This window comes from Harmonia axyridis, chromosome 3 (genome assembly GCF_914767665.1).
Source record: "Harmonia axyridis chromosome 3, icHarAxyr1.1, whole genome shotgun sequence".
Classification (NCBI taxonomy): Eukaryota; Metazoa; Arthropoda; class Insecta; order Coleoptera; family Coccinellidae; genus Harmonia; species Harmonia axyridis.
The window spans coordinates 28682303-28704063 of NC_059503.1; the positions used below are offsets into that span (position 1 = coordinate 28682303).

At 35.1% G+C, this 21761-nt stretch overlaps 1 protein-coding gene across 4 annotated transcripts in view; it reads left to right on the forward strand.

Moving 5' to 3' along the window:
- Positions 1-21494, forward strand: part of LOC123676558 (serine/arginine repetitive matrix protein 1-like) — a 47597-nt gene extending 26103 nt beyond the window's left edge. For all 4 annotated transcript variants that reach the window (XM_045612512.1, XM_045612514.1, XM_045612513.1 and 1 more), the window contains 5 exons: positions 1255-1362; positions 3005-3454; positions 11059-11877; positions 13065-14079; positions 19191-21494. In XM_045612512.1, the coding sequence (XP_045468468.1) occupies positions 1255-1362; positions 3005-3454; positions 11059-11877; positions 13065-14079; positions 19191-19252 (2454 nt within the window). In that variant the 3' untranslated portion in view covers positions 19253-21494. The remainder of the gene's footprint in view (positions 1-1254; positions 1363-3004; positions 3455-11058; positions 11878-13064; positions 14080-19190) is intronic.
- Positions 21495-21761: the final 267 nt, after the last annotated feature.

Sequence of the window (21761 nt, forward strand, 5' to 3'; positions counted from 1 at the left end):
GAATGCTGATCTCCTCTCATTATTTTGTTATTTAAAGTTTCTTTTATCTATGAATCTCTCTCTACTTTGTTGAACAAATTATTTTTCACATACTTCATATTTAATATGCACTGATGATTTTTCCCTGTTCAACGATACTATTCGGTTTTTGTTCCTAATGATTTGTTAATTGTTGTTTGCTTTCACTCAGTTCTTAACGATATCTAGATAATGAACGACGAATATGGCGATGGTTCCCAAACTGACAGTATTGTGGGTTTCCTCAGAAAGAGTAGATCATAGCAAAGCTTTCGTAACTTCTTCAATTCCCCTATTTCATAACGCTGTGTACGCATAATTCTGTACAAAATTCACGAATTTCAGTTAAGACTCGGTAGTTAGTGAATACTGAATGTAGTTTATAGTGGCGCTTAAGTCACTTGGTACGCGCATGTACGCTTCTTTCGTTTACACGTGCTCGTATATTTTCAACGTAACTTTTCCTTCTCTTGAATATCTAATTTTCCTGTTTCATCGGATTATTATTTATTGAAATTATGATCGTTTGAAGATACCTCTTACACTCTAGAAAGTTCAAGTTCCCCCATATTTTTCTAACTTAAATTTCGCGCTTCTACCCCCACCCTTTTTTTTCCAAATTCGCCTGATTTTGATTTCGACACTAGCCTCTCGTCTTCTCTCTGCGATGCCATCCGTGTCGCTCCTATCGGCTGGTTTCTACAGTTGTCTGCAACGGAATTGACGAACAAAAAGAGATTCGATTAATTAACGAAAGCAAAGACGTAAGTTGAGACTTATGCGATGTTTTATTTTTATTCTTTAAAATTCCAACCATCGTGAATTCAGGATTTTCTGTAAAATTTTTCAGGACAAAGGTAATTGGCAGTCGTTTCGAAATTTTTTTCATGAAGATATTTCGTATTATGTACCTATTATTGATGTTTTATGTTAATTGACGGGATAATTAGTATGCAAATTAGTCGTATGAATCTTACACTGCTTTGATATGATCCTTTATCTTATAATTATCAGTATAGCTATTGTTGTGATATATTTTTCGGTGAGTAAATATAAGTGAAACTGCTTGGTTTTCAGGTCCTTTTAATGATTTGTGAAGGTTACGGAAAGGTTTCGACATTTTTCATTAATGTAAAATATCTCATTAAATTCTTAAATATTTTCATTTATGTCTTTAACGTATTTTTCTACACTGGAGTGTGACAAGATAAATGTTAATTCTGTTTTTTCTTTTAGAAGGTGGATGAAAACGGCAATGCCCTAAACCAAAATACCGTTGCAAAGGCCAAGAAGAAAAAAGTCCAAGCAGAGAAAAACGTTATGTCATCTTATTCTGCTGAGAAGGTAAGATCAATTTAATTCGATTGTAAAGAGAACTGTCAATCTCAATAATATGTATATAATAAGTCCTATTTATTTGGATATCGACTTAATTGTGTTTCTCTGCAATAAATGAGGGATTTTATTAGCAACAATTACATCAACAATATAAAAACAAACCTGCAATAAATGAGGGAAACTACATTTAAAGCCTCTATCACAATTATGAAATAAAATAGATTATCTTTTTGACAATTCTGAAATGTCAGTTATTGACATTCCAGGTAACTAGAAAACTAAAGGAAACCCTAATAAAATGTGGTTTTCTTTACATCTCCCTCTATCACAATTATGAAATAAAATAGATTATCTTTTTGACAATTCTGAAATGTCAGTTATTGACATTCCAGGTAACTAGAAAACTAAAGGAAACCCTAATAAAATGTGGTTTTCTTTACATGTATACAAAAAAATTTTGTTGTATACATATTTGTTCATTAGAATTATTCAAATAGACTGTTTGTCAGAATCCATACTATTCTCTTAATGTACTTGTAATCTTGATTCCCAATGATTTCTTATTCTTTAATTCACACAGTTGTAAAATCTATATCTTCGACTTGAAATTGTTCAAAACCATTTGTGAATAACTGTGTCTGTTCATCGCATACTGAATTAATTTGTAAGTAATATTTATTATTATTATTATTATTATTATTTGAACTGGGGTCGTTTTGCTTCGGTAAGCCTTCCGGGAACCATGCAGATCTTTTGTTCACTACCCTACTCATTCATAGAAACCCAGGGAGGTCGTCAACGACGTTAATAAAATTGACAACCTCCCTAGGGGCCTAAGTAATATTTAATAGAAAATAAGTTCTATTGTACCATATTTATTCTTAACATTTAATTCTCAATTCCACCTGTGAATTTTTTAATTGGTTTTAGTGTCTAACTTTTCTAGAGAATTATTATTCATTGAGAATTCAATATACATTTGAAACCCAGGGGGATGGCCATAAACAGTGAGCATTTATGGTTTAAAAAAAGGAAAATTTCATATCCTGTCCTGACGAAAATACATGAAGACTAATAACTTGATATTATCTTTCATTATCGAAAGAACTATTTTATATATGATTTTAAAATTTGGTTCAATGTTTCGACCGGAGAATATTTCTTTCATTCTGTTCTTCTAATTCTTGTTGAATCAGTTGATCTCTACATACATAATTGTTGGATTACAAGTTTTACTTATTTTTATTAATTTTGGAGTTTTTTCTCTAATTTTCTTCGCTTTCTGAAGTACTCCCTGGATGTGCAATAATAGTCTCCATGACTTCATTTCAAGTTTTATATTTATTTTGTGCATTGTTCCATCTAATGGAAAAACATCATCTTTAAGGTTTATGCCTTTCAAAGTCATTGGAATGTCACCCCCAGATAATACAACGGTTTTGAAATTTGGTACTAAGTTTTCGACTGTTATTTCTTAATTTTTGTAAATACTGTAGATTTAAAATCCTACCCAGGGGAAGGGGCACTCTTTACTTTCACTCACTATACTATATTTCTTGCGTAAAAAACATACTTTTGGCTAAGAGCTTGTCTTGTCACACAAAAAAATTCTGTAAATAAACTACATCAATTTTTGTGTTTTTTACAGCTGGTGGGTCATCGTGGCGACATCATAAATGACGTTGACAAACTAGTCGAATTCATAGGCGATGGCCCCCAGGGAGGGAGCCAGAACAAGTCGAATTCCCACCGTCAGAAACAGATCCATAAGAACGCATCGGAAGTTAGCAGCAAAGGAGGTAAGAAGCAGAAAGGCGCGCAGTCCTCCAAGAACAAAGAGAACAGTGTCAAGAATGACCTGAAGAAGAGCAACTCGCTGGAGGAGATATCGACGACAAAGCTGGATGGTTTCAAGTTCGACGAGGACAACAATGAACAAAAGTCAGAGCAACGAAAGGAAGAACCAGACAAGACGGCGGCCAAGGCTAAGACCGAGACCACCGAGAAGGTGAAGACTTTTGAGGTGGTGACGACAGAGCCAAAGACCGACGTTTTGGTTCTCGAAAGGCCTAAGGAACGCAAAACTGAGAACGTTGAGGTGAGATATCATCTTTATGGCTATTCCCATCCACAAACAATACCTTCAGGCGGGCTAATTCTAATCATTTTAAATAATGGGGATTTTCTATTTGTACTTGGCTTTCGCCATCGACACAACGAACATTTTCATTTCCTATAAGACATTTCAAATTCATTAACCATCACCAGACATGTACAACATCCATGATCTAGCCAGAATTCGAACCCGGTACCTTCGGCACCACAGTCGACTCTTCAGTCCACTGCACTACCGAGGCAGTCGTACTTATGGCTAATCGAATTCTTGTTCACAGAATACATACCAAGCTGAAATAACTGCAACTAAAATTATTTTAAGTTTATGTTTGATTTACACTTTCATATTTTTGTATTTTTTAAGTATGGTATGGAAGTTTGTAGTACTGAACCACATTCTATTCCAAACGTTTTGTTGCATATTGGAAGATTAACTATGATTTGTTCTAATTCTCATGAATTCAATATTTTCATAAATCCTGATGAATATGAGAATAGCAGATTAGAATTAAACCAATACTTATTACGAATGAATTGAATAGGCACAGTCCTAATAAGTACATTAGTTGCATAAAAAAGTTGACAACCCAAACTTTAGAAATTGGTCAGTTAATACATATATTCTTATTTGTTTCGACAAGAAACTTTGAAATAATCTTTGATAATTCTGAATTTTTGACTCATCTTCATTTTTTACACCAATGTTTCTAATTTAAAAAACATCTTTGTTTGTGTAGAATGTTGTTCTGATGCTCATTAAATGTATTTGTTGAACAAAATCATGAACATTAGAGGAATTATAATTGGTTTCTATATCATTTTTTGTTTTCTCATTAATATCTTGGATCATTTGGAAAAATTTCAGTTTCATAGATATTTCCTTCAATCCCTTTCTCTAATTCTTGTTGAATCAGTTGAAATCTCTTCATTACATAATTGTTGGCATACTTGATTTCATTAATTTTAGGGTTTTTTCGTTTTTTCTGTTCTATATCTTTCTTTGCTTCCTGCAATAATGATCTCCATGATTTTGTCATAAGTTCCGTATTTACTCATCTAATGGAAAAACCTCATCTTTAATTTATATGCTTTTAAAAGTCGCTGAATGTCACTCATTGATGCAATTTTTTTGAGCAGATATTTTCTGTAAAAGAGTTTTACTGCTTGGATTACGTGTTTATGTTACAATGTCTACAGTTAGGTGGTAGGTATATAACACAAATTTGAATTTTGTCTCTTTTGAGATTCACTGTATGCCCTGGTGTGCTAGCTTTTGGTGGCAAAATTAGTTCTGTGTTAATTTTTTTTACTCAGGTGACGAATTCCATATGGAACCATTCACTATATATAAGTTTTGCTATCTAACTTTTTCTTTGGCCTTTATATAATACTGGAATATAATAAGAATATTCGATCCAATAGTTTAAACACATGGCATAGAGTTAGTCACTTTCGTTAGTATATTATAGATCTGATCAAATTAATGATAATAATAATGATGGTCTTTATTTTAAATAATAATAATAATAATAATAATGAACTTTATTTCCACAAATAGAAGTACATAGATATATAGTAGTCAGGTTGTAGCTTGATTGTGAAAAAAGGCGGAGTCCAGTCATGCACGCATGCATATCCTGCTCAAACTCAACCAAAAAAAAAAGAAAAATCATAATTACATATTTACTTAAAGGCGTTCTGTGTTCACTATTTTAAAAAGGAAAAAAAAACACACGAAACTTAGGAAACAGCAAAAAAAGAATCATTCTTTATTCTGTTCATTGAGGTAGTATCGGAAAGCGCTCACCTTGAATTTTTTTATATTTAGGAGCTTGAGGCTAAAAGGAAGAGAGTTGTAGATCTTGGCTATATTGTAAGTAAAGCTTCTCTCAAAAATACTTGTTTTATGAATGGGTGGAGTGATAAGACCTTTATTTCTCACATTAATATTGTGAACATCGGTCCTATAGATTATTTTTCGATGAAGGTAGCAAGGTAGTTTATTCATCACGATATTATGGTAGAAACATGCCGAATGTAGCTTTCTCCGGAAATTCATATTCAACCACCCTATCTCCCTCAGCTTGTATGAGATCCTTTCATATTTTCTGATTCCATATATGAATCGTAAACAAGAGTTTTGAACTTTTTGAATTCTACTTTTAGTAATTTCGGTTAAGCAATCTCCATACACCACGTCCCCAAAGTTAAATGTAGACAAAATAAGAGAGTCACATAGTAACTTTTTTTGTTTCTGTGGTATATCATGACGATAACGGTACAGCATTCTCATCTTAAAATAGGCGCGACGTATGCAGCTCGAGATGTGATCATCAAATCTGAGTTTACTGTCCAATATGAGTCCCAAGTTACGTTTGCTGTTTTCAATTTTTATACTCTTATCTCTAATTTTTATGTCTATAATCGTGCTTACTTGTTCCACGTAGTTTTTGGGACCAAAAAGTAAGGCACCACACTTCTCGTGATTGAGATGGAGGTGGTGCAGTGAGGAATATTCAACAAGTTTTCCAAGCTCAGAGTTCAACAAAATACAAGCCTCATTTGCTTCATCTTTGTCGAAGGATATTAGTACTTGTGTATCATCGGCATAGAAATGGACCTTGCACCTGCTGAAAGAGTCAGCCTGCCTAGAAGTATACACTACATATAGAATTGCTCCCAGTATGGATCCCTGAGCAACTCCTCTCGTCACTGACAGTTCTTCAGATAATTCCCCGTCTATCATAACTCTCTGAGTTCTACCATCAAAGTAACTGTCGAAAAATGAAACCGCGTTTTCGTTTAGGCCTATATAGTGGAGTATTGCTAGTAATAGTGGACGATTGAGGGTGTCGAAGGCTCTGCTATAGTCCAGGAAAACAAGTAGACTGAGTTTGTTGCTATCAGTAGCACGAAGAATATCGTCCGTAATATCAGCAAGTGTAGTAGAGCAATTGTGAAATTTACGAAAGCCGGATTGCGTTTCAGGAAGAATACTGTTGTTTGTGATGTGTTTTATTAGTTGTTCATAAATTATTTTCTCCAGTATTTTCGACAGACAAGGTAAGATGCTTATAGGCCTCAGGTCACTGTAGTCTTTAGGAGAAGCTATTTTTGGTTTGGGGATTACTAAGGCTTTTTTCCATTCTGTTGGGTATACCGAGTTAGTAATGCAATAATTTATGAGGTGAGTGATATATGGGAGGATGAAGGGAGTGCACAAATTCAGCACATAGATATTGATGCCGTCAACACCACACGCCTTGGATTTTATTTGTGAAATGATTTTGAGCACATCAATTTCCGAGACTGTTCTGAGACTGAGCAAGGAGTTCAGCGATTCTTTTCTATTTTGGGAATAGAATCTTATGGTATCGCTCAGATCAACCAGACTATCTGGAATTGACGAAACAAATGCCTGGTTTACACCATTAGGGTTTCCCAAACTGCCTGGTAACCGTGTGTGGCCCCCTTTAGAATTACCGCAAAAGTACCTTAGATCTCGCCAGAAGTTATTATTGACTGATAATTTTTCTCGTAGAAAAGCTTTTCTTTCCCGTTCAATTGTTGATGAAGTTAAGTTTCTCATCGATTTATAATAGGCTCGATTTTCTTCAGTTCGGTGCTTTTTATATTTACTCAAAGCTTTATCGCGTAGTTTCATTAAATAATTAACATTTTCAAGCCAAGGTTGTTTTTTCGGTTTTGATAGTCTAATCTTTTTTTTCGGTGCATGTAAGTCAAGCAGTATGTTTATATTCTCATTTATGAAGTCAACCTTACCATCGGCATTATCAATATCGTAAATGTTGCGCCATGGAATGGAGCGCAAATCTTGGTCGAACTGATGTATGTTGATATCATTATAACTTCTACATTCCCTGTATACTACTTCCTTTCTCACAGCGGGCGACTGAAACTCACAGAAAATAAATTCGTGATCTGAAAACATTGACGGTATAGTGTCACATCTGACAGTTTCTATATTGTCAGACAGGATGATTAAATCAATTAAAGTTTCAGTTTGTGAAGTTATTCTAGTCGGAAAAGTGATAACTTGCGACAATCCCATGGAATTCAACAAACAGTTGAACTCCATGACATCCTTCGATGAGAAATTCATATAATTTAAATTAAAGTCTCCTACACAACAAATTTTGTCATATAAAGGTGCGAAAGAGGCCAAAATATCATCGAAGTCTCTTAAAAAGGCAGACTGGTTGTAGTGTGGAGGTTTATATATACAACCTAGAATGAAATCTGCCTTATCGACGCGAATATGTATCCAAACTTGCTCAAAGTTGGAGTTTTTAGTATATTCATTTTCTATTCTCGTAAAATTATAGCAATTCTTAACAACCAATCCCACGCCTCCACCTCTACCATGTTTGCTTTGATATACACTCTCATAACCGTTAATTTTGATGTCCTCGTAGTTTGTAAGATCACTGAGCCAAGTCTCCGATACTAAAATACTACATTTCAAAAAATATAGGACTTAAAATAAAATAGTGTCAGTCTAGCAACTTAGCAATCAGCCATGCTATATTCCAGATATTCTCCTACAGTATATGGCTCTATCTTGAGCAGCAGTTTGTAGATTAGTTTTTTGAATTTTTTCAAGTTTCTTTCAGCTCTGAAGTGTGGAGGAGTCTTGTTGTAGTATTTTACACTGGCGTATTCGGGGCCTCGTTTTGTTAGGGATAGCCTGTGGATTGGAAATTTCAAAAGAGTTGTTCTGGTGTGATGGCCACTGTTTGATTTTCCTTCGAATAGTTCTCTATTTTTGAAGAAGTCCTAGTTCACGGAACTTCCCCCTGCATGAATCTCTACCTCTCATCCCACAGATGTTGCGTATGGCCCTTTTCTGTAACACAGCCTGAAGAGGTGCCATAAAACATGATCCTGTATCGAAGTTTTGCTTCAAATACTGCCAGGTATATCACTTTCATCGAGTGGCAATCTAGGTATTTTTTAAGCACTCCTAATGAGCAGCAGATGGTAACCAATTTTTTTCCTAGTTCTGTGATATGTTCACTCCAGTTTAGATTTTCGTTTATGAGTAGTCCTAAAAACCTTGTGGTTTTCATTAGTGGCAGGTTGTAGTTCGCTATATTCAGCTGTTGTGGTGTATTGAGTCTAGGGTTGGGTGTTTTGAATAATATAGCATTTGTTTTCTCAGTATTCATGCATAGCCCGTTAATCTGGAACGACTCTCTCAGTTTGCAGAGGGTAGTGTTCGAAAGGGCTGCTGCCTCAGGAAATGTTTTGGCCTTCAAAGAGACACTAGTATCATCTGCATAGTTCAAAATTGATATATTTGCATCACTGGCTTCATCATTGATGTCGTTTATGAAGATGATCGGCCCAAGTATGCCTCCTTGCTGAACTCCCAGTTCTATTATTTTCGAGTTGGATTGAGACTGTGTTTCATCTCAACTAATTAGCACCTTTTGAGAGCGTGATTGTAGATAAGATTCAAACCATCTCAATGCTGTCCCTCTGATACCGTATTGCTTGAGTTTTGTGAGGATGTAGTCATGTGCTAGACTATCAAATGCTTTTGATAGATCTAGAAAAAGAGTGATTACTATTTCAGAATCCTCTAAGGCTGTTAAAATGTTCTTAATGAAGTTATAGATGGCAGTTTGAGTGGATTTCCCCTTGATATAGCCATGTTGGCTCGGTGATAGGATGTTATGTTCTGTGATAAAGGTTATCAGTTGATGGCTTGATACCAGCTCCAAAAATTTTAGAGAAGGCTGGTAGGAGACTTATAGGTCTGTAGTTCTCTATTAATTCAGGGTTTCCCTTTTTGTGGACTGGTATGACAATTGCCCTTTTTAGTTGGTCTGGAAAGATATCATGCTTCAAGGAATTATTTTCAATATGTGTAATGGGCTCAACTATCACATGTATACATCTCTTTACGATAGAAGTGGAGATGCCATCCTCTCCACAACTTTTTTGTTCTTCAGCATATATACTATCCTAGTTATTTCTTCTTTTGTGATTTCTATGAACGTTAGTGTTTCAGAATTTGAGGGAATGTTGTTGTGTTTCAGTTCACATTTCTTGGAGTTTCTTGGTATGTTTGTGTCAGATGTTAGGAAGTAGTCGTTGAAATCATTCGCTACTCTGGTAGCATCCCCAGGGACCTGTATATTGTTTGTTTTGTACTGACCCTTAATGCTTCTGACTGTGGTCCATAAACTTTTGCTTTTGTTGTCAGATGTAAGAATTTGCTCTTTGTACGCTTTGGCCTTCTCTTCCTTTAGCTTTTTATCGTAATCTTTTTTCGCGCATTGTATGTCTCGTTGAAAATAGGATTTCTAGTTACATGTAAAAAGTCTATCCAGTCTGTTTTTACATTCCTGCAGGTCTTGGTTTTTTGTTACAATCTTTTTTTGTTTTTCTTCAAGGGAATATTTTTAATTGGGCATGAACGATCTAGCTCTGCTGAGAAAAGACTCATGAAAGGGTTCCATTGTTTATTCACTGCTTTCGAAGGAAGGTTGTATACTCTACTCCAATCAACTTGTCTCAAGTTTTCTATTAGGTTGTACATATTTTGCTCTGACGTTATTCTCCTCCTTATGTATTTAGGAAGTGTTGATCCATCCTGGATAAAGGTTATCAACTGAACTTTATCGTGATCTGACAATTTAGTAGATAATGTTTCTGCCGAGTAGTTTAGACAGGTGGTTAGAATGTTGTCAATGCAACTTTGACTTGTTGCTGTTCTATTCGGTTCGTGTATTGTGGGATAGAGGCCAAAAGAACCCGTGAGGTCACAAAAGTCTTTAACTCTGTTGACCTCTTCCTTTAATATGTCTATGTTGAAATCTCCACAAATAACTACCGTTTGGTTGGTTGGTCCTCCCAATGACCTCTAGCACCTCCTCCAGTTTGGCAAGAAATTTCTTATGCTCTCCAGGTAGTGTGTAGATACATATAATTGTGTAGTTGATTGAATCTTTTTCCAGATCTAAAAATTGAAGATCCAATTCTCTGATTTTGGGAAGAAGCCTTTAAATTGCATTAGTATTCCTTGAGAGAATTTCACTCCTTGATACTATATATTTGAATTTTTGTAACCATCCGCTACTTGCTTTACAATGTCGATTCAAATCTTGATCAAAAAATTTGGCTTTTTCCCATAATATGAAATTGAGCTCGCTCTAGCTCTCTCCTAAACAAACAAAATATTTAAAGCTTTTTTAATAGCTGGGAATACATTTGATTGAAGAGTTTTTTTTCTAAATATTTTTCTTCAGCTTCATAATTTCATGTTTTCCAACATTAGTCACTGCTGTGGCTTTTTTGTTGCAAATTGTACGCTTTTTTCAGCATTTTCAAACAATAATAATTTGGTGAGTATTGTTCTGAATACGAGAAAAAACCACAAAATACGCTAAGCAATGTTGTGTACAATGCACACTGCACATAGGAAAAACGAATAATACACTAAGCGAACGCTTGGCTTTAACATGTTTCTATATCGAGTCTGAACTTGTAACTTTCAAAAGCGGTGTTATGTTATACGGGTGCGAATTGAAGAAGTTTTACAGTATTTTAATTTTGCAGGTAATCATCGAGTCGTCTTCCGACTTTCACGTGGTAAGGAAGAAGAAAAAAACGAAAAAGGGGGTGATTTCGCTGAGCGGCAGTCGACAAAAGCCGTCCAACGCAGTCGCGACCGGTTCGAACCTGTCTAAATTGAACGGGACGACCAGTGAGCGACGTGCATCCTCCCCGGTACCGCGCAGGAAGTCCGTGTGCTCTGTGCCGCAGAGTGAGAAGTCGAACGACAGCTCTGACGTCGATTCGGTGCACTCCCTGCCTGCAGGTGGTAGCAGCCAGCAACATCATAGACGTGCCGCATCGAAGGAGACGCCGATTTCGTACGCGGACATCGCGAGGAACGCTGATAAGAAGCAGCCAGAGGCTCAGCAAAAGAAGCAGTTCTCCGACGCCAAGGTTGGAAACGATTCCATGAGCGACCATGGCTCTCCCAATGCAGCGGAGGCTGAACCAGCTTCTCCAATGGTGGTGATGGCTAACGCGCAGACGCAGACAACACCACCTAAGGAGCAGCCCCCAGATGTTCACAATATCAAAAGCTTTCCGGCGATTAGTAAGGCTGCTGCTACGACCTGTTCTTACTCTCCTGTAACCTTGAACAAGGTTGATAAGAGTATGAACACGTCATCGCCCCCTAAAGGACAGATGAGATTGCAGCAGCAGTCAAACACTGAAAAGCCGAGGTATTTTCAATGCAACAATGTTAATAAGAATAACGCCAAACCACAGACTGCCGTCGCCTCGTCGCAGACTAATAATCCTACCACTGTACCTGAGACGCAACCACAGCAAAAGCAGCGCGACATAAAGACTGATCTCTCGGTAAGTGACTTTCGCCTATAATTTTAGCACAATCCATTCATTAATATTTTTTTGGTTCAAGAGAATATAACCATTGCACAGTTAGTTGATAACGAAAGCATATTACAAAATGTTCCTGAGACAGGGTGAGTGATGAGGAATGGACCAAACTTTAAGAATGTGTTCCACGTTTGTAAATAGTTATAATGAACTCATAATGAGTACTCATTCAATTTTTATTTGTTTTTGAATAGTATTCTTCTTCTGTCTTCCAAATAGTGCCTTTTCCCACTCGTTGACATTCTGGATCTGGCAAGCCTGATTAATGTCTTTGCTTCTTTCCCTGTCCCGTAATGGCCTTCTGGCTATTCTTTGAACTATTCTTATTTCTGTCCCTTCTTCATTTGTTGTGTTCTTGATGTTTCAGGTCTTGTCTCTACTGCATGTCAGTATAGGTCTTGTAAATACGTATTTTTGCTTCTTCACTCAGATATTTGTTGTTGAAAATTGTTGTCTGGCTGTTCTTGCTACTTGTTATCAACTGCCAATTAACATATTAGAGGTTCAGTCATGCACTTTGTCTTAGACGTTTTTTGCAACCTTGTTGAGTGTATAGAGGAGCCTTTGTACATTATCCTCATTTTCCTCAACCAAGACTGCATCATAGCCCAACATTTTTAGCTCTCTACTTCCCATTCAATAGCCTCTGTTCTTGAGTACTTTCCTTTTGATTTCATTAATAATAATGTTGAAAAGAAGTGGATTCAATGAGTGACCTTGATGTATACCTCTATGGTTTTTGGCGCTGTGTTCGTTGTCCACTTTTGCTGGTATTTGGTTATTTCGGTAACAATCCTCAATAGTTTTAGGATATCACTCAGTATTTGTCTATCATGTAGGAGGTGCACCACATCTTCCAATCTTATATGGTCGAACACTTTCTAGTTCTATAAAGCAAAGGAATGCTGGCGTCTGAGATCTGAACTCTTGTTGTTCGACTGATAGTGTGATTCGTTCATTTATGAAATTTGTAAATACTTTAGTGACTAATTTCAGAGTGGATGAAAGTCAATTCATTCCTCTGAATAGTGTTATGATCACAGATTGATCCGTTCCTCACGACTCCCCCTATATACCGCTCTATTTTCATAAATGTTAAAATATAAAAAATCTCAATCAAGAAAATGATGGCTATTACCTTTTTTCAGATAATACAAGCCAATGAGATAGAAACTGTGCAGATGAACAACCAGATGATGCCCAGGATGGAGATACCGGACGTGCAAACAATTGAAAAGTTGAACTACATGAGTCAGCCTGGTGCTCACATGCCCCTTCATTTGCAACGTCACGTAGTTCCACCCCAACATTTACACATGGCTCCACCACCCCAAAGACCTATTAATCAACCACCTCCTCATATACCTATAATGATGCCGCCTCCGGAAATGTACCCTCACCATGCTCCTCAAGCATACCAGCCACCCGTAATGACACATCACCACCACCATCATCACCATCACCCAACGCACCACCCTCTCGCGTATCCTGCCCAGGCGTATGAGGGCGCGGCCGTAACTTACGTTGATCACGCCTTCCTCGCGCAACCGCCCCCTCCATCAGGCGTTATAGTTGTCAATCACCACATAGCACCGCCGCCACCGCCAATTGTTGACAACCGCCAGGAAGTGGTAAACATCCCTAGGGAGAAGGCCAACAAGTGGGCGGAAGGAGCGGAAGCGGCCAAAGCTAAACCAAGGCAGAAGAGGTTCGATAAATCTCAGAACGCTGGCAACGTTGATCGAAGGAAAGACAGCTGCGGCTCTAGGCCGTCCCCTTCCCTAACTACTCCTCCTATCCTCCCCAATCAGACTGTGACTAACGCAGGTCGCGGACCCGTCCAAAGGCGCGCGCGTGGTGCGGAGCCGACGACGATCCAGGCCAACTGTGATAATGAGGTGAACGCTAATGATATTGGCGGTGCGAGTAGTGGCGAAGAAGACAGGCCGCCTGTAGTTATCTTGAGCGGTGCCGAGGCGGTCAAGGACGTGCCCGGCATTGAGTTCGGCTTCGCGGTGAATCCAGATCTGGTGAACCCTGACGTGACGACGCCTCATGCCATTATTAACGCCTGCGAATTCTTCGATCGGTTCTTCAGGCCGCCAACGAACGCCAACGCCGATGCGTACAACCATGACAAGGTGGTTAATTATATAGGTTCAGGTGAGTGTCTCTTAGAGTTAATTGGTAATACAGGCTGAGTCTTTGACTTGTAAATCTATTTTAACAGTCGATTTTTGATGTCAAAAGGACCCCTTTTTCCTTTACCATTTTTTCCGATTCGGCCTAGATGAAAAGATGTAGCCATTTTAAATTTTTATAATGCGCTATGCCAGCTATGGAAACCTGCACACTAAACTCTTTCCAACCATATGGAAAATCCACTTCAGAATAACATGCTTACTATATGTACCTCAGAGGAAAGAAAAGATAGAGGTGCCTTTAGAAGTAAATAGCGTTGTATTGTAATCAATTGCAACAGCATGATGATAAAGGGAGATAGGACAACAACAAACCTGCAAAATTGACAACTAGAGGGGCGGTAAACATTTCAGTGGCGTAGTCAATGGTTCCCTTACTGCTTCTTATTAAGTTTTCGGGGCTGAAATGTTTGGAACAAACATATACATATTTCAGCAAATTGTTCATTTGCAATATTAATACGTGGCACAATATTTTGCTAAATTCTCTATTTGAAGGAAACCTACAAATGTTAGCATTGAATTAAGTTTTCGATATCTCACAAATACTACGCCATAGACGAGATATATTCTACGCCTATGGACTCAATACGTGAACTAACCTATGATAGATTAGGTTTTCATTTCCGATGTTTTACACACTAGACATGTTTTTCGAGTATTTACAATGATTAAAATTAACAATATGTAACTTAAAATTCACAAACTTGTATGAAATAACTTCGATTACAAACGTGAAATTAAAATGAACAATTAACCCTTAACGCACCTCTAGTTGACACGTGCAATAACAACAAAAGAACCGTGTTGCTAAATCCTCAGAATATTCGCAAAACATCTATGCCACAGAACGGAGAAAAGATTACTTCTTCCTCAGAATGGCAACGCAGTACATTATAAGTGTTTGTAAACAAAAATGTTATAGCGATGTCAACAAATGCTATAAAGCACCTCTATCTTTTCTTTCCTCTGAGATATGTACCTTTGAATAATCTGTGTTCAGACCTAATAGGTATTTACACTGTTAAGTTTCAAGATTATGTTATACATGAGCTTGTTCACTCAATAAACATCATCAAAGATTTAAAGAAACCCAACAAAATATTAATAATCCATTCATATTTTCAAGAAATTCAAGATAATTGAGTACTACTTCCAAAAGAATTGTGTGGATACAAAACAAATTACTGTGTAATGTTCAGTTCATTCAGACTGAAAGCATATCCTTTATTAAATCATATAAAAATATTTATTCGCATCACTCAGTTCAATATTTCTAGATCCATCAGTATGAAACTGTGGGTATGAATGGAAAGAATGTTAGGATTTCAAACGAAGATGGATAAGTTGGATCACTTGTGTTTAAATAGGTTCTTTAATTTGTACCTACACCTGAACTGTAGTTATATCCGAAATTAATCCATTTATAATCTCTGTACTGTGATTAAGAATTTTTTATGCAGCAAAGACTGTAATAACTTCTGGGCATTGATGAGTTTATTTTATAGATACTTCTCAATTACATTTTTTTTGTTATAATCAACTATACTACTTGATTCATCTTGATTTTGGCATTGAAAATAAACTATAAGTATTCAATCTAAATATTCACAATTGAATATTCTGCTTCTTTCAACTCGCTAAATTTGTTTTCACATTGGAACAATTATGGCCCTCTTGAAAGTATGTCAATCATAATTTCTAGGGTGAAAATGTGAAATAGCAATTGAATAGAAGAAGTATTCAATCAAATACAAATTGTATTTCAATATGTAGTGGTAAGTTTAAATGTGAGCTTGAATGACCTGTAGGAGAATGCAGTAATGTTCGGTAGCAGCAGTTTTTAGTGGTGGGATTTTCAGATATTGATTGGTGTCATTTTATAACGAGACTATTTTGTGAAAACTTTTTTTTTCTCAAAACATAAGTTTTGAGAGTGATCTGAATTCTTCAAAACAGAATGCTAACTTTAATTAAGTATTTTTTCATATTATCAGAGCTGTGCTCAGTAATTGGTGACCAAATTGTAGGAGTTGTAGGAGCTTAGTCAAATAACTTCATTTTCAAACTAAGTTTCTAGTGCTTTAATTCTTAAATTTGATTTGTGACAACGAAGAAAATTTCTATAGGTTTTTTTGAGCAGAGTTGCATTGAGTCAAAGTACCCAATTTTTTGTATTTCACATATGTATAAGAATGAGAGTTCAAATTACTTTTGAGTTGGATTCTTTGAATTTCTGGTATTTTTATGGAATGTAATGGTCATAATGAAGAGACTGGAAGATTTGGATGCAATTTTGTTTTGGAGAAGATTCATCATATCAGTAAAAAACTATATTCCAAAAATCAAATATTTTCAAAAATCATTTCTTTTGATAGAACCATTTGAGAGTTATAACTGAAAATTATTTTTTTATGAATTTTCAACAGCATTTATCTTTTTCAATTGAGCCGAATAGGAAAAAATGATACAGGAAAAAGTGTTTCTTTTGACCTCAGTAATCTACTATTAAAATATATGTACAAGTCAAAGACTCACCCTATATAGGGTGTATCTGCCTTGGTTATCTATAGAGATGTAGATCTCCTCTTAGCAATCCTTTTTGTGTGATTGATTCATTCCAAAATCAATGGTGTTAGGTTATTTTTGACCGATCGCTCTATAATTTCTCTCAGACGATAAGGTTCTAAGACTTATATTCACGAATACGTCCCTAAATTTTATTCTGATTGATCTTTTACTCGATAACTTTTTAACAGAAGGATCTAGAATCTCTCATTTCAGAGACAAGGGATTTCATGAATAAGTCCGTTCGAAATTATGTTTTTTTTTGTTAATTTTAAAACTGGAGATTAGATCGAAATGAAAATATGCAATTTGTATTTAGAATGACGATTTGAAACGTTGTGCAGAATTTCAAGTTGATCGCCTAACGAGAACCATATATAGAAAATACAAGAATAATTTAGAACAACCTATTATTTAAATGATATCCAATTTGTTGAACTTGTGCTTTTATATGAAGAGAAGCAATTTCAAGCCTCTTGCAAAATTTCATGCTGATAGTGTTATCAGAGTCATAAAAAATTCAAGAAGAAAAATTCATCTCATTGAAATTTCAGGGTCTAAAGATTGCTTTTGATGGCATAACATCATTTTACCTTCAACTCTTGTTATTTTCTTCTCAATCTAATCTCCTCCAGTCCCACAATTTCAAAGAACCAGGACGAATCTATTGTACAGGGTGGGCAAATAAGCGAGGTAAGCGGCTATATCTCAGGATCCACTCATCGTAGAGATTTGCGGTAAAAAATTTTACCACTAAAGTGTACAAGAGAACACACTGGAAATAGTTTTGAAGTTCATACCTCTACCGCTAGGGGGCGTAATAGCTACCGTCGAGTAGAAAAATGAATTTTACTCCAAAATGTTTGATATGAAGTTGAAGAAAAAATATCATCACTGTAATCCTTGGAAAATTCTCTATCTTTTTGAATTGTCACTTTCGATTTTACGACATCAAATAAGGGAAGGCGAAAGGGAGAAATTTGACTGATTGAAACGCCTGTAACTTCAGTTTGGCTCAACATTTTTGAGCAAATTAGATCTCGTCTGAAAGATAATATCTTGTTGATTGAGGACAAAATATAGTCATGATAAATTTGTTTTTGCTGCTTTCGATAGGGGGCGCTAAGTCAGAAGTTCATTGTTTATGGCCGGAAGAAGATATTCTTCAATTGACAGTTGACACACTGCGAAAAATTAAATTGTGTTTTAAGTTCTGACAGAAACAGAAATCCCATCAAATTTGTATGAAAAAACTATAAGGTCGCAAAGCGATAGCTTCAGGCGTTCTGGAGTTATGGACGAAAAAAGATATTCTTCAACTGATTCACTGAAAAACTAAATTTTGTCTTCTTTCGGCCATAACTCCAGAACGCCTGAAGCTATCGCTTTGCGACCTTTTGGTTTTTTCATACAAGTTTGATGGGCATTTTGTTTCTGTTAGAACTAAAAGACACAATTTGGTTTTTCGCAGTGCATCAATTGAAGAATATCTTCTTTCGGCCATAACTTCAGAACGCCTGAAATTATCGCTTTGCGACCTGCAGGTTTTTTCATGCAAATTTGATGGAACTTCTGTTTCTGTCAAGAAAATCCTATCATTACATTTGAAATTTCGGAGTAAAATGAACAAAACACTGAACTTCAGAACTTAAAACACAATTTAATTTTTCGCAGTGTGTCAATTGAAGAATATCTTCTTCCGGCCATAAACAATGAACTTCTGACTTAGCGCCCCCTATCGAAAGCAGCAAAAACAAATTCATCATGACTATATTTTGTCCTCAATCAACAAGATATTATCTTTCAGACGAGATCTAATTTGCTCAAAAATGTTGAGCCAAACTGAAGTTACAGGCGTTTCAATCAGTCAGATTTCTCCCTTTCACCTACCCTTATTTGATGTCGTAAAATCGAAAGTGACAATTCAAAAAGATAGAGAATTTTCCAAGGATTACAGTGATGATATTTTTTCTTCAACTTCATATCAAACATTTTCGAGTAAAATCCATTTTTCTACTCGATGGTAGCTATTACGCCCCCTAGCGGTAGATGTATGAACTTCAAAACAATTTCCAGTGTGTTCTCTTGTACACTTTAGTGGTAAAAATTTTTACCGCAAGTCTCTACGATGAGTGGATCCTGAGATTTAGCCGCTCACCTCGCTTATTTGCCCGCCCTGTACATGTATATTTCTCAAGGAATAGAAGAGTCGTGTCTTAAAGGAATCTAGTTTTTCTAACTAGTGATCCTATTTTTAAATAAACAGAAAGCAGTTTATTTCCAAATTTTCAGTTTATATTATGTATGGACTATAACTCTCAGAGTGAAAAATCTTGAAATGTCAATTTTCGGGGTTATATATATTGTATGCACAGTTCAGTAGTCTCCAAAAGTACAATAGGTGCTTGAATGAACGAGCACTCAAAAAAATCTGACGCCAAGGCAGTGCTTCACTCGAACTTTTTCCATGTATTATATACCATTTTAATGAAGTTTTCGTTTCAGCTTGGGAAGACCTGTTAAATTCCGGGAAAGCAGAGTATTATTCAAGCTCCGCCACCAACTAGAAAAATGTGAACTTAAAACGAGAGTGAATGTGTACGCTGTACAAATTGTGTGAAAGTTGTATATTATTTATATTGAAAAAGATTTATATACTAGTCAAATGTAGAAAGAGACAATAATATATCGAAAAAACGGTATAGTCGATTACTAGGAACGATAACTAGTTACAAAAAAATCAAATTTTCCATCAAACTTCAATATCATTGATATATGAAAAGAATTGGCAGGAAATTATTTGTTCAGAAATAATTTACCTTAGCCAGAGACAATTGAGCGAAAACAAATGGGAACAAGAGATTGATGATCAGTTTTGTAAAAAAAAGCCTGTCCAATCAACTGAAGATTTTATTTGGATATTCGAACAGAACCTGTACAGATAGTGAAAAAATGAATTGTGAAATGTTTAGTCTCATCCTCCAATCAAGATTTCTGAAATGTTTTTTACAAACTAGAATACAATTTTTGCGATTGAATTATTTTCAAGAGAAAATAATGGCAATAAAGCACATTGCACTGTACAGAATATAATTATTCCAATTTGAGCAATTCTTTTAATATTTGAATATTCTAATGTTAAAATTATTTAACTAACCGAACTTGTATAATTTTAACATTGGTAAATTCAAAAAGATTTTTTAAACTGTATTTTTACAAAGACTTTTCAGAAATCACGCTAAATCAAAATTTTATTCACAAAATATACAATATTGTAATATATCTGTACCCTGTATTGTTAGGTTTTGTTAAAAGAAGTTATAAATAATGTATGATAATTCTTGTATTATAGATTTAAATGTACCAAAATAAAATGTAGGCTTTTTCATGAAGAAATTGAACCACTCCAAAATTCATATTAAAATTTTTGTGACAATTTTTCTTCCGCCTTCTGTTTTTATTTTTAAATTTGAATTTTGGAGTCTCTGCTAGGAGATGGAACAACATTCAATGTATACTGGCAAAAGAATCATTGTATGAAAAAACTTATGTCAACTTTGAAATTTGCAGCATGTTTGTTTCTGCAGTTCCTTGTAGGTTTGGTGAATAAGGAGTTTTTTGATAGAATTCACATATTTCAACTTTGACATTGTGTATCATTTAAATTTTTTTGATGAATCTTCTGTATTTCATCAATATGTTTCAAGTTTTCTCATTGCGGCAATGTGATTCGTTGTGTATATAATTATTTCTTTATTTTTGTATTGAAAGTATTATTAACTTTGGAGCATTATGATAGATATTTATTTTAATTTTCTCGTCTATTCCATAAATGAAATCCGGACATAAGAACTGCTAAAAACATGCTGTGATTTTCATACAATGGAAAAATAATAGTAATTCAAAAGTGGCACTGTTTTAACTCATTTCTCTGATTTTTTTTGCATTTCTTGAATAGCTTTGTTTGAAATAATCAAAAACAAGAAACTCTGAGAATAGTTGGATTTGTTCTAATGTTGATAACCATGTAGCATATGAATATAATGATAAGACTACAGCCATCAGTCAGTTTTTTAGTTTTTTAAAACTATAGGTAAAAAATATTGTATAGTTTTGAATTTAGACAAATCTATGAAAGATATCATTTCTATATTTCTTACGAATTTTTGCGCTCTAAAACCTAAAGATTTCACTTCGATAAGTTCCATAAAAAACCTTGTTTTGGGTTCTATGCAACATTTCGAAAACTAACATTTCAGTATGCTGCTCACATTCAAGGGTAAAGAACTCTGATTTTTCAATCGATAATCAAGTACTTCCATATGACTATTAACAAATCCGTCAAAAAATATAGCCAAGAATTCCCTTAAAAAACATTTTTTCATTTAGTGGTTTTACAAAAATTTCATTGATCTAGAATTCTTTCCCTTGTTTGTATCTACAGCTAGTTCCAAAGTATAATTTGAATTCTACATTTCTCCTATTTTCTTATTGGTTTGAAGCTACTGAAATGATTGATAATTTAGGTTTTTAGAACTCCAAGTTCCAAAGTTGTTATGTTTGTTTTTCCTTTTTTTTTAAATATTTTTATATAGTGTATCGCCGGAATATATAATTTATCTGGTCGATAAAATAAATTCAAATTTAAAGTCAATCAAAAGGAGTATTCAGAAATCAAATAATTTTCTTGTTCAGGGTTCCTTAATAGTTATAAATGAAACTGTTATTTTTTCAATTAATTTGTTAATCTTTTTAAATTTCTTTAAAACAAAAATGTTTATTGCTTTCTCAATATACCTTTATTTATTATTTTTGTAGTTTTCTTTTATTAGCTGCTTTGTTTAGATCAGTTAGTTCAGATCTTTTACATTTAGCAAGTGAGGATTTTCAAAAAATAAAGAAATGTTTCGAAAAATCCACAGGAACACTCCACCTGACGATCTCACGTGTATTCTGTATACGTGAGTAGGAAGTTGAAGATTAGGATGGAAAGTAATCACTCAAGTTTACGAGACTAAGAAAATTTTCATTACCAAAAAAAATACTTCTCAAAGAGGGCTTATGTCTCTTTGACAT